General features: G+C 34.3%; 1 protein-coding gene across 1 annotated transcript in view; it reads left to right on the top strand.

Moving 5' to 3' along the window:
* Nucleotides 1-5,038: 5,038 nt before the first annotated feature.
* LOC307168919 (uncharacterized protein) overlaps nucleotides 5,039-12,652 on the top strand; it is a gene marked incomplete at its 5' end in the record, with an annotated part of 46,221 nt that continues 38,607 nt past the window's right edge. Inside the window, 13 exons of the mRNA XM_079889224.1 lie at nucleotides 5,039-5,099; nucleotides 8,096-8,242; nucleotides 8,450-8,596; nucleotides 8,881-9,027; nucleotides 9,235-9,381; nucleotides 9,481-9,627; nucleotides 10,105-10,251; nucleotides 10,477-10,623; nucleotides 10,831-10,977; nucleotides 11,262-11,408; nucleotides 11,616-11,762; nucleotides 11,862-12,008; nucleotides 12,486-12,632. Coding sequence (XP_079745350.1) covers nucleotides 5,039-5,099; nucleotides 8,096-8,242; nucleotides 8,450-8,596; nucleotides 8,881-9,027; nucleotides 9,235-9,381; nucleotides 9,481-9,627; nucleotides 10,105-10,251; nucleotides 10,477-10,623; nucleotides 10,831-10,977; nucleotides 11,262-11,408; nucleotides 11,616-11,762; nucleotides 11,862-12,008; nucleotides 12,486-12,632 — 1,825 coding nt within the window. The remainder of the gene's footprint in view (nucleotides 5,100-8,095; nucleotides 8,243-8,449; nucleotides 8,597-8,880; nucleotides 9,028-9,234; nucleotides 9,382-9,480; nucleotides 9,628-10,104; nucleotides 10,252-10,476; nucleotides 10,624-10,830; nucleotides 10,978-11,261; nucleotides 11,409-11,615; nucleotides 11,763-11,861; nucleotides 12,009-12,485; nucleotides 12,633-12,652) is intronic.

Below are 12,652 nucleotides of genomic sequence, written 5' to 3'. Positions count from 1 at the left end.
ATTATGGATTCGGACGGCACTAAAATCACCGACTTACCCCTGTAAATGTTTAAAATACCGGACGAGCCCATGAGAAACAATATTAGCGTCCGAATAGGACTTAACTGACAGTAGCCTATGCTTTCACTGGCCTTTAAAAGAGCGTTTTAATTAAATTAATAATATTGTATAATAATATAATTAAAAATCTAACAACAATCAGTGTAATGACAATTTTATTCTTTGCATGAAAACACTTGAATTAGCCTAATTGAATACTGTCTGGGTGTATTAAAACTTCAGAATTATATTCATATAGACCTGCAACAGTGATAAGGTAAAGCTAAGAGTGGTCCAGACCAACCTTACGAAAGTGTGACTTACAGAAGATATACTTAGCGAACGAACGTTTCGGGAATCGTGCCATAAGATTAAGAGAGAGGTTAAGGAATAGGTTAAGAACTACTTAGAGATAAGAACGCTTTGGGAAACCGGGCCCTGGTTGGGTACACGTACACTGTCTTTGTATCTCTTTAGAATATTGCTTTTATAAAAACTTTTAGTTTTTTTACTTTTAGAAAAAAATGACATAATTATGAATCAAATTATTATGAACAAATAATGAAACTGTGTCAAAATTCGACAACACAAAGAAAAAAAAAAAAATCGAACCAAAAGTCAAATTAAGGACGGAAGTTAAAAGTGGTGGGTACAAAATGACTCATGACGAAATCTGGTGGGTGCGTATACCCACCTATGGCGTAATTTTTTAGTCAAATGTTATGAGCGTGTAAGACATGCTCACGAGCACATTATGTTATTTCACACGCGCAAAAATGAACCTTCAGCTGGCATGATAAAAGTACTCGCGCACAAATTCAACAACCGAGAGGTGTACAGCTGCGAGCGAGCACCTGGCATACTCTCATAGGTTAACTCTGCTTGTACAGTGGAATCCTGCTCGCGCGCAGCGGGCTTCTGCTCGCGGAGTGCTGTTTTGCTCGCGCAGTGGATTTCTGCTCGCTCAGCTGATTTCTGCTCCCTCGAGTCTACACGACTTTTGACAATTTGGGGGCGGAAACCAAGGAGGGCACTGACCCTCTTATGATTGGTCACTTTCATCATGGAAAATCTTGGGAAATCCTAACCCCGCCCACCTTCAGACGCAGCGCGAGTCACTCAGCTCGCTCTGCTAGTCCGGTCATCTCTGTATATTTTAGGCAACGAAATATGTGATAAAACACCTTATACTAACTATTTTCGTTTCATTTAAAGCAATCTTAAACATGATAGCCACACAAATGTGGTTCATGCAACGCGTATTGATTATATTCACTGCACATAACGTTTGCCTATTAAAAAAAACGAAATATAAAACACAAACCTGCCTCTTTTCGTTTTAAATATAATATAAAAACATTAAACATTTTAATATGGTCCAGGCAATATGTGCATTTGTACTAAACAACAGATTTTGCAGTAAACAACATTACAGTTTTTAAATTTTTAAATACATTATTAGCCTACAATTTAAAATGACAAAACTCAACCCAGTCTCTTTTTGTTAAATTTCAGTTTTATCAATATTAGCCATTATAAAAGTATAAGTAAAAGGTATAAGAAGCTATACAAATAAAGCAAACAATTCAGTCAAACACACAAAGTCAGCGCTCTAGTAAAACCATACAATGGTGTTAAATAGCTTATAAAGTTATGAAACTTCCCCTCAGCCAAAACGATTGGCCAGGGAATAAATTATAGATTCACGAGACCAAAAATCGCCCGTTAGATATACACAAGACGAATTATATCTCATGTTTAACCACTACAGAGACGCCAGAGAAAGCGGCGAACGTCAGAACGACTATAGCCGAGGAAAGGCTGTTCCAGCGCGGGGTACATGAGCGCCGAGCGCCCGGTCATCGTTGTATGGTTAGACTAGCGCTGACTTTGTATGTTTGACTGAATTGTTTGCTTTATTTGTATAGCTTCTTATACCTTTTACTTATGGCTAATATTGATAAAACTGAAATTTAACAAAAAGAGACTGGGTTGAGTTTTGTCATTTTAAATTGTAATAATGTATTTAAAAATTTAAAAACTGTATGTTGTTTACTGCAAAATCTGTTGTTTAGTACAAATGCACATATTGCCTGGACCATATTAAAATGTTTAATGTTTTTATATTATATTTAAAACGAAAAGAGGCAGGTTTGTGTTTTATATTTCGTTTTTTTTTAATAGGCAAATGTTATGTGCAGTGAATATAATCAATACGCGTTGCATGAACCACATTTGTGTGGCTATCATGTTTAAGATTTCTTTAAATGAAAACGAAAATAGTTAGTATAAGGTGTTTTATCACATATTTCGTTGCCTAAAATATACAGAGATAACCGGACTAGCAGAGCGAGCTGAGTGACTCGCGCTGCGTCTGAAGTTGGGCGGGGTTATAATTTCCCAAGATTTTCCATGATGAAAGTGACCAATCATAAGAGGGTCAGTGCCCTCCTTGGTTTCCGCCCCCAAATTGTCAAAAGTCGTGTAGACTCGAGGGAGCAGAAATCAGCTGAGCGAGCAGAAATCCACTGCGCGAGCAAAACAGCACTCCGCGAGCAGAAGCCCGCTGCGCGCGAGCAGGATTCCACTGTACAAGCAGAGTTAACCTATGAGAGTATGCCAGGTGCTCGCTCGCAGCTACCTGTACACCTCTCGGTTGTTGAATTTGTGCGCGAGTAGCCTACTTTTATCATGCCAGCTGAAGGTTCATTTTTGCGCGTGTGAAATAACATAATGTGCTCGTGAGCATGTCTTACACGCTCATAACATTTGACAAAAAAATGACGCCATACCCACCGTCCCCACCGAAATCGACGCCTATAAGGGAAACATGATAATATAAAAAGTACTGGGGTGCGTTCTCCGAAACTACCTTAACGCTACGTCGTTCTTAAGTTGTACCTTAAGAAGTACCTTATCGTTAATACGTGGTTTCCGAAACCTTCTTAGTTAAGTATACCTTCTGTAAGTCATACGTTCGTAAGGTTGGTCTGGAGCGCTCTTAGCTATACCTTATCGCCGCTGACGGTTCATACCGCTAGTGGCCACCACTACGCAAAAAGCTTTTTTACATCGCAGTTTAATTACACATAGAAAATTTTATATGAACATTTAATATAAAATCTGATTTAGTATTACAATTACATTTTTACTTTACTTTAAAATTTTACACATAAAATACTTAAGTTGTTATAGCCTACAGTGTATGGAAGTGTTTTCATTAATAAAGTTTCCACACTAATGGTTGTTAGCTTTTTTAATTACTATCCTAAGGCACATCAGCTGGCGAACCATTTGACAGAAAAGGCTTAGGAGTCTATATAAAGAAAGATGAGTTTACACAAACTTTATAGCTATGGCAGTAAGACAGCGAGTAGGCTACTTGTTTTAAATCAAAGACGGCGCCGTCCGCGAAGCCAGTTAGTGTATGTCAACTACATGGCTGGTGGATAATCAGCATACGTTGTGGAGAACATTTACACACTTATGGCCGTGAGGGTTTGGGATTGCACACTTGCTAAATTATAAACACATACTCATATTTATTTCTGCATGTACATATTTCAATTAGCCCCGATAAATGCAGTTTGTACTATTTCTAAAACGCTTCTTTATAAAGAACATTGTTTTCTCAATACTTTACCTATACCGCTGTGAAGGAAAGAGCGCACAATCGATCATCGAGGCATCGATATCAACCTATTCAGCGCCTCCACCATGGACAGCGCCTGCTAAGGTCGAACTTAAGAAGGTTTACCTTAAGCAACATCCTAAGGTATAGTTCGGAGAACACACGTAGGAAAGGTATACCTGTAGTTAAGGTGTACCTTTTGAGTCTTCGTAGCGCGCTAAGAGACAACGTTATCGGAGAACGCACCCCTGTACAGTAATGCAGAAAAGCGCATTACAACCATGTTAAAACTATTTAAAACGTTAAGATGCAAAAATGAACTAAATGTAAAATTAGATAATGATATTGCGCAAATGATCTCGGTCTCTTCAAAGGTCTTCGCAAATTATTGTGTTATAAGACTCAGTTATCATAGCCTACATCACGTCTCTTCTACTGTAAGTACACAGAAAAAAAATAAGACAAATGATGCGCGTTTGAGTCGGATTTTTATGAAGAATATGTGACTGTTTATGTAACTGGCAAAAGAAAACATTGTCTTCGTCATACTTCAACTCAGTATGGCCACATGAAACACGACTGCCATCTACAGGTTTTAGTATTTCCTGCGTCCAACATCTAATCCCCCTTCTGCACGATCCCGCAGAATTTCGGAAGTGCTCGTGGCATTCTTCTCTCTGAGACGCGCATTTTTAAAGGCCACATCTGTGTATATATATATATATATATATATATATATATATATATATATATATATATATATATATATATATATATATATATATATATATATATATAATGATAATATATAGGCTATATTATCATTGTCACAGTATTTTTTACAGTGAAATTCTGACAGCTACTAGTAAAATGAATACTGTAAAATAATTATGAATGAATGAATGAATACTGTTTAATAATATTAATATTATTATTATTATTTTTTTATTTTTTTATTATTAAATTATTTTGTTAATATACCTACTTACTACCAAAATCTGTATTTTAACCTTGAAATATACAGATAACCACCACAATAATACTGGTTGCACAACAGAAAGCCAAATGATCATTCATCGGAAGTGGCCTTTTCATTATTGAAAATCAATTAAAGTTTTTTCAATGTACTGAAATGCTAATTTGTACATTTTGTCTTGAATTGTAAACTTACACAGTATCGTAATTTCAGTGTTTCGGACTTGGGACATAATTTTTGACCTTCATATACTGCAAGAATGAGTGATTCAAACTATTTTTTTCCTGTATATTCTGTTAACTAAAGATGTGGGTGGATGTGTTGAGAGATCAGAGGTCTGTGGTCCAAACTCAATCTGCAACAACACTGTTGGGAGTTACAATTGCTCCTGCATGAGTGGATATAATGTAACAGACCCAAACCTCCCTATAAACAGCAAAAACCCATGCAGAGGTATGATTGACAGCTGAAGCTCTGAACACTTTGTTACTGTTTGCACTGTCTGAACCTTCTGTTAACCTTTCACTTTATTAATTATTTTATGTCAGATATTTAAGAATGTTTTGACTCACCATCAGTGTGTGGGTCGAACTCTTGCTGTTGTAAATATAATAGCAGGAAATTAATTTTCTTTTTTAAATAATTGGTTCTTTTAATAATATTGTGTTTCCCTCCCATAGATATAGATGAATGTCTGTTTAGTCCATCTGTATGTGGTCCAGATTCCAACTGTACAAATGAAATAGGAAGTTACAATTGCTCATGTTTGGATAGATTCACTGTAACTAACTCAAATCTCACCATCAGCATCAATAACACATGTAGAGGTACATTTTATATTTATATTTTTGTTTACTCTAACCTTGAATAATTAGCATGAGTTTATAATAATTAGCATGTAATTCTTAATCTTTGGATATAATGTTTTTGTAAATAAAGCATCCTGTTGTAAAGATGCCAAAGAATATGTTGACATTCAGGTGTGAATAAGTGACCCAAACTGTTCTTTTTTCCATAACTTTCCTTTAATTAAGATGTGGGTGGATGTGTTGAGAGATCAAAGGTCTGTGGTCCAAACTCAATCTGCAACAACACTGTTGGGAGTTACAATTGCTCGTGCAAGAGTGGATATAATGTAACAGACCCAAACCTCCCTATAAACAGCAATAACACATGCAGAGGTATGATTGACAGGAAAAAGCTTATATTACAAATTCATGTTAAAGAAAATGAGTTTTGGGAGGTGTATAATTGTTAGTTTGTTTCTGTTGTACATGCTGCTTTTCAAAATCGACATTTTGTAGTCGTTTGTTTAAAAAAAAAATTTGATATACTTTCTCAATCCGTATTCTTTTTGTATAGTTATTATGTTAATGTATATATTGAGAGATACCATTTGTCTTTCATGTTTTATGTGTTTATAATTGTATGTTTTAATACAAATTTAAAATATTTTCCCCTCTAGATATAAATGAATGTCTGGTCAGTCCATCTGTATGTGGTCCAGACTCCAACTGCACAAATGAAATAGGAAGTTACAATTGCTCATGTTTAGATGGATTCACAGCAACAAACTCAAGTCTCACCATCAGCATCAATAACACATGTAGAGGTATGATTGACAGCTGAAGCTCTGAACACTTTGTTACTGTTTGCACTGTCTGAACCTTCTGTTAACCTTTCACTTTATTAATTATTTTATGTCAGATATTTAAGAATGTTTTGACTCCCCATCAGTGTGTGGGTCGAACTCTTGCTGTTGTAAATATAATAGCAGGAAATTAATTTTCTTTTTTAAATAATTGGTTCTTTTAATAATATTGTGTTTCCCTCCCATAGATATAGATGAATGTCTGTTTAGTCCATCTGTATGTGGTCCAGATTCCAACTGTACAAATGAAATAGGAAGTTACAATTGCTCATGTTTAGATGGATTCACAGCAACAAACTCAAGTCTCACCATCAGCATCAATAACACATGTAGAGGTACATTTTATATTTATATTTTTGTTTACTCTAACCTTGAATAATTAGCATGAGTTTATAATAATTAGCATGTAATTCTTAATCTTTGGATATAATGTTTTTGTAAATAAAGCATCCTGTTGTAAAGATGCCAAAGAATATGTTGACATTCAGGTGTGAATGAGTGACCCAAACTGTTCTTTTTTCCATAACTTTCCTTTACTAAAGATGTGGGTGGATGTGTTGAGAGATCAGAGGTCTGTGGTCCAAACTCATTCTGCAACAACACTGTTGGGAGTTACAATTGCTTGTGCAAGAGTGGATATAATGTAACAGACCCAAACCTCCCTATAAACAGCAATAACACATGCAGAGGTATGATTGACAGATGAAGCTCTGAACAGCTAACATTTGTTGTGCTTAAATCTTTTGTCACATGAAACCTTTCCCTGTACCAATTTTTTCTTTTTTTTTCAGATATTGATGAATGTCTTGACTCAGTATCAGTGTGTGGGCCAAACTCTCACTGTTACAATTACATTGGAAGCTTCTCATGCTTTTGTTGGGAAGGATATTACGTCTCAGAAGCGAATAAGGCGAATACCAAAAGTAATCCATGCATTGGTAAGTTTGCTCTGTCATATTTTCTCTCATAGTTTTCGAGGTATTGTGTATTGGAAACTGCTCAAAAAGATGTCATTTTTAGATTGCTACATAATTTGAAATATGTCTTTATCAAGTATGTCAATAATCATTGTTTGTTTATATATATTTTTAGGGGAAAAAAATATTCTCCTTAAAATATACATACTCAAACCTCTTTGTGATTCATAATTTTTTTTTTTTTTTTTTTTTTTTTTTTGCACATGCAGTTTGGACTTATTCATTTAGGGCTTAAATACTATTTCTATCCAGCATTTATTCTTTAGGAGATACGTTTCCATTTGTTCTGGCCTTTTGTGCTTTAAATATTCCAAGTTCTGCCTTCTTGGTTTATATTTTCCTTTTATATAGACAGATGCATGCCATTAGATGATAGATGTTTTTCGTGTCTTTTTGTTTGTGTTAAAGAAAACTGTTTTAATTATCACTTTAATTTTTTTCCCCCATAGATATAAATGAATGTCTGGTCAGTCCATCTGTATGTGGTCCAGACTCCAACTGCACAAATGAAATAGGAAGTTACAATTGCTCATGTTTAGATGGATTCACAGCAACAAACTCAAGTCTCACCATCAGCATCAATAACACATGTAGAGGTATGATTGACAGCTGAAGCTCTGAACACTGTTACTGTTTGCACTGTCTGAACCTTCTGTTAACCTTTCACTTTATTAATTATTTTATGTCAGATATTTAAGAATGTTTTGACTCACCATCAGTGTGTGGGTCGAACTCTTGCTGTTGTAAATATAATAGCAGGAAATTTATTTTCTTTTTTAAATAATTGGTTCTTTTAATAATATTGTGTTTCCCTCCCATAGATATAGATGAATGTCTGTTTAGTCCATCTGTATGTGGTCCAGATTCCAACTGTACAAATGAAATAGGAAGTTACAATTGCTCATGTTTGGATAGATTCACTGTAACTAACTCAAATCTCACCATCAGCATCAATAACACATGTAGAGGTACATTTTATATTTATATTTTTGTTTACTCTAACCTTGAATAATTAGCATGAGTTTATAATAATTAGCATGTAATTCTTAATCTTTGGATATAATGTTTTTGTAAATAAAGCATCCTGTTGTAAAGATGCCAAAGAATATGTTGACATTCAGGTGTGAATGAGTGACCCAAACTGTTCTTTTTTCCATAACTTTCCTTTAATTAAGATGTGGGTGGATGTGTTGAGAGATCAGAGGTCTGTGGTCCAAACTCAATCTGCAACAACACTGTTGGGAGTTACAATTGCTCGTGCAAGAGTGGATATAATGTAACAGACCCAAACCTCCCTATAAACAGCAATAACACATGCAGAGGTATGATTGACAGGAAAAAGCTTATATTACAAATTCATGTTAAAGAAAATGAGTTTTGGGAGGTGTATAATTGTTAGTTTGTTTCTGTTGTACATGCTGCTTTTCAAAATCTACATTTTGTAGTCGTTTGTTTAAAAAAAAAATTTGATATACTTTCTCAATCCGTATTCTTTTTGTATAGTTATTATGTTAATGTATATATTGAGAGATACCATTTGTCTTTCATGTTTTATGTGTTTATAATTGTATGTTTTAATACAAATTTAAAATATTTTCCCCCATAGATATAAATGAATGTCTGGTCAGTCCGTCTGTATGTGGTCCAGACTCCAACTGCACAAATGAAATAGGAAGTTACAATTGCTCATGTTTAGATGGATTCACAGCAACAAACTCAAGTCTCACCATCAGCATCAATAACACATGTAGAGGTACATTTTATATTTATATTTTTGTTTACTCTAACCTTGAATAATTAGCATGAGTTTATAATAATTAGCATGTCATTCTTAATCTTTGGATATAATGTTTTTGTAAATAAAGCATCCTGTTGTAAAGATGCCAAAGAATATGTTGACATTCAGGTGTGAATGAGTGACCCAAACTGTTCTTTTTTCCATAACTTTCCTTTACTAAAGATGTGGGTGGATGTGTTGAGAGATCAGAGGTCTGTGGTCCAAACTCATTCTGCAACAACACTGTTGGGAGTTACAATTGCTTGTGCAAGAGTGGATATAATGTAACAGACCCAAACCTCCCTATAAACAGCAGTAACCCATGCAGAGGTATGATTGACAGATGAAGCTCTGAACAGCTAACATTTGTTGTGCTTAAATCTTTTGTCACATGAAACCTTTCCCTGTATCAATTTTTTTTTTTTTCAGATATTGATGAATGTCTTGACTCAGTATCAGTGTGTGGGCCAAACTCTCACTGTTACAATTACATTGGAAGCTTCTCATGCTTTTGTTGGGAAGGATATTACGTCTCAGAAGCGAATAAGGCGAATACCAAAAGTAATCCATGCATTGGTAAGTTTGCTCTGTCATATTTTCTCTCATGGTTTTCGAGGTCTTGTGTATTGGAAACTGCTCAAAAAGATGTCATTTTTAGATTGCTACATAATTTGAAATATGTCTTTATCAAGTATGTCAATAATCATTGTTTGTTTATATATATTTTTAGGGGGAAAAAATATTTTCCTTAAATTATACATACTCAAACCTCTTTGTGATTCATAATTTTTTTTTTTTTTTTTGCACATGCAGTTTGGACTTATTCATTTAGGGCTTAAATACTATTTCTATCCAGCATTTATTCTTTAGGAGATAAGTTTCCATTTGTTCTGGCCTTTTGTGCTTTAAATATTCCAAGTTCTGCCTTCTTGGTTTATATTTTCCTTTTATATAGACAGATGAATGCCATTAGATGATAGATGTTTTTCGTGTCTTTTTGTTTGTGTTAAAGAAAACTGTTTTAATTATCACTTTAATTTTTTTCCCCCATAGATATAAATGAATGTCTGGTCAGTCCGTCTGTATGTGGTCCAGACTCCAACTGCACAAATGAAATAGGAAGTTACAATTGCTCATGTTTAGATGGATTCACAGCAACAAACTCAAGTCTCACCATCAGCATCAATAACACATGTAGAGGTATGATTGACAGCTGAAGCTCTGAACACTGTTACTGTTTGCACTGTCTGAACCTTCTGTTAACCTTTCACTTTATTAATTATTTTATGTCAGATATTTAAGAATGTTTTGACTCACCATCAGTGTGTGGGTCGAACTCTTGCTGTTGTAAATATAATAGCAGGAAATTTATTTTCTTTTTTAAATAATTGGTTCTTTTAATAATATTGTGTTTCCCTCCCATAGATATAGATGAATGTCTGTTTAGTCCATCTGTATGTGGTCCAGATTCCAACTGTACAAATGAAATAGGAAGTTACAATTGCTCATGTTTGGATAGATTCACTGTAACTAACTCAAATCTCACCATCAGCATCAATAACACATGTAGAGGTACATTTTATATTTATATTTTTGTTTACTCTAACCTTGAATAATTAGCATGAGTTTATAATAATTAGCATGTAATTCTTAATCTTTGGATATAATGTTTTTGTAAATAAAGCATCCTGTTGTAAAGATGCCAAAGAATATGTTGACATTCAGGTGTGAATGAGTGACCCAAACTGTTCTTTTTTCCATAACTTTCCTTTAATTAAGATGTGGGTGGATGTGTTGAGAGATCAGAGGTCTGTGGTCCAAACTCAATCTGCAACAACACTGTTGGGAGTTACAATTGCTCGTGCAAGAGTGGATATAATGTAACAGACCCAAACCTCCCTATAAACAGCAATAACACATGCAGAGGTATGATTGACAGGAAAAAGCTTATATTACAAATTCATGTTAAAGAAAATGAGTTTTGGGAGGTGTATAATTGTTAGTTTGTTTCTGTTGTACATGCTGCTTTTCAAAATCTACATTTTGTAGTCGTTTGTTTAAAAAAAAAATGTGATATACTTTCTCAATCCGTATTCTTTTTGTATAGTTATTATGTTAATGTATATATTGAGAGATACCATTTGTCTTTCATGTTTTATGTGTTTATAATTGTATGTTTTAATACAAATTTAAAATATTTTCCCCTCTAGATATAAATGAATGTCTGGTCAGTCCATCTGTATGTGGTCCAGACTCCAACTGCACAAATGAAATAGGAAGTTACAATTGCTCATGTTTAGATGGATTCACAGCAACAAACTCAAGTCTCACCATCAGCATCAATAACACATGTAGAGGTACATTTTATATTTATATTTTTGTTTACTCTAACCTTGAATAATTAGCATGAGTTTATAATAATTAGCATGTCATTCTTAATCTTTGGATATAATGTTTTTGTAAATAAAGCATCCTGTTGTAAAGATGCCAAAGAATATGTTGACATTCAGGTGTGAATGAGTGACCCAAACTGTTCTTTTTTCCATAACTTTCCTTTACTAAAGATGTGGGTGGATGTGTTGAGAGATCAGAGGTCTGTGGTCCAAACTCATTCTGCAACAACACTGTTGGGAGTTACAATTGCTTGTGCAAGAGTGGATATAATGTAACAGACCCAAACCTCCCTATAAACAGCAGTAACCCATGCAGAGGTATGATTGACAGATGAAGCTCTGAACAGCTAACATTTGTTGTGCTTAAATCTTTTGTCACATGAAACCTTTCCCTGTATCAAATTTTTTTTTTTTCAGATATTGATGAATGTCTTGACTCAGTATCAGTGTGTGGGCCAAACTCTCACTGTTACAATTACATTGGAAGCTTCTCATGCTTTTGTTGGGAAGGATATTACGTCTCAGAAGCGAATAAGGCGAATACCAAAAGTAATCCATGCATTGGTAAGTTTGCTCTGTCATATTTTCTCTCATGGTTTTCGAGGTCTTGTGTATTGGAAACTGCTCAAAAAGATGTCATTTTTAGATTGCTACATAATTTGAAATATGTCTTTATCAAGTATGTCAATAATCATTGTTTGTTTATATATATTTTTAGGGGGAAAAAATATTTTCCTTAAATTATACATACTCAAACCTCTTTGTGATTCATAATTTTTTTTTTTTTTTTTGCACATGCAGTTTGGACTTATTCATTTAGGGCTTAAATACTATTTCTATCCAGCATTTATTCTTTAGGAGATAAGTTTCCATTTGTTCTGGCCTTTTGTGCTTTAAATATTCCAAGTTCTGCCTTCTTGGTTTATATTTTCCTTTTATATAGACAGATGAATGCCATTAGATGATAGATGTTTTTCGTGTCTTTTTGTTTGTGTTAAAGAAAACTGTTTTAATTATCACTTTAATTTTTTTCCCCCATAGATATAAATGAATGTCTGGTCAGTCCGTCTGTATGTGGTCCAGACTCCAACTGCACAAATGAAATAGGAAGTTACAATTGCTCATGTTTAGATGGATTCACAGCAACAAACTCAAATCTCACCATCAGCAACAATAATACATGTAGAGGTATGATTGACAGCTGAAGC

This window comes from Squalius cephalus, assembly GCF_949319135.1.
Source record: "Squalius cephalus genome assembly, chromosome: 12".
Taxonomy (NCBI): domain Eukaryota; kingdom Metazoa; phylum Chordata; class Actinopteri; order Cypriniformes; family Leuciscidae; genus Squalius; species Squalius cephalus.
The sequence above is the reverse complement of the archived record's forward strand: the minus strand, read 5'-3'. Positions and strand labels throughout refer to the sequence as shown.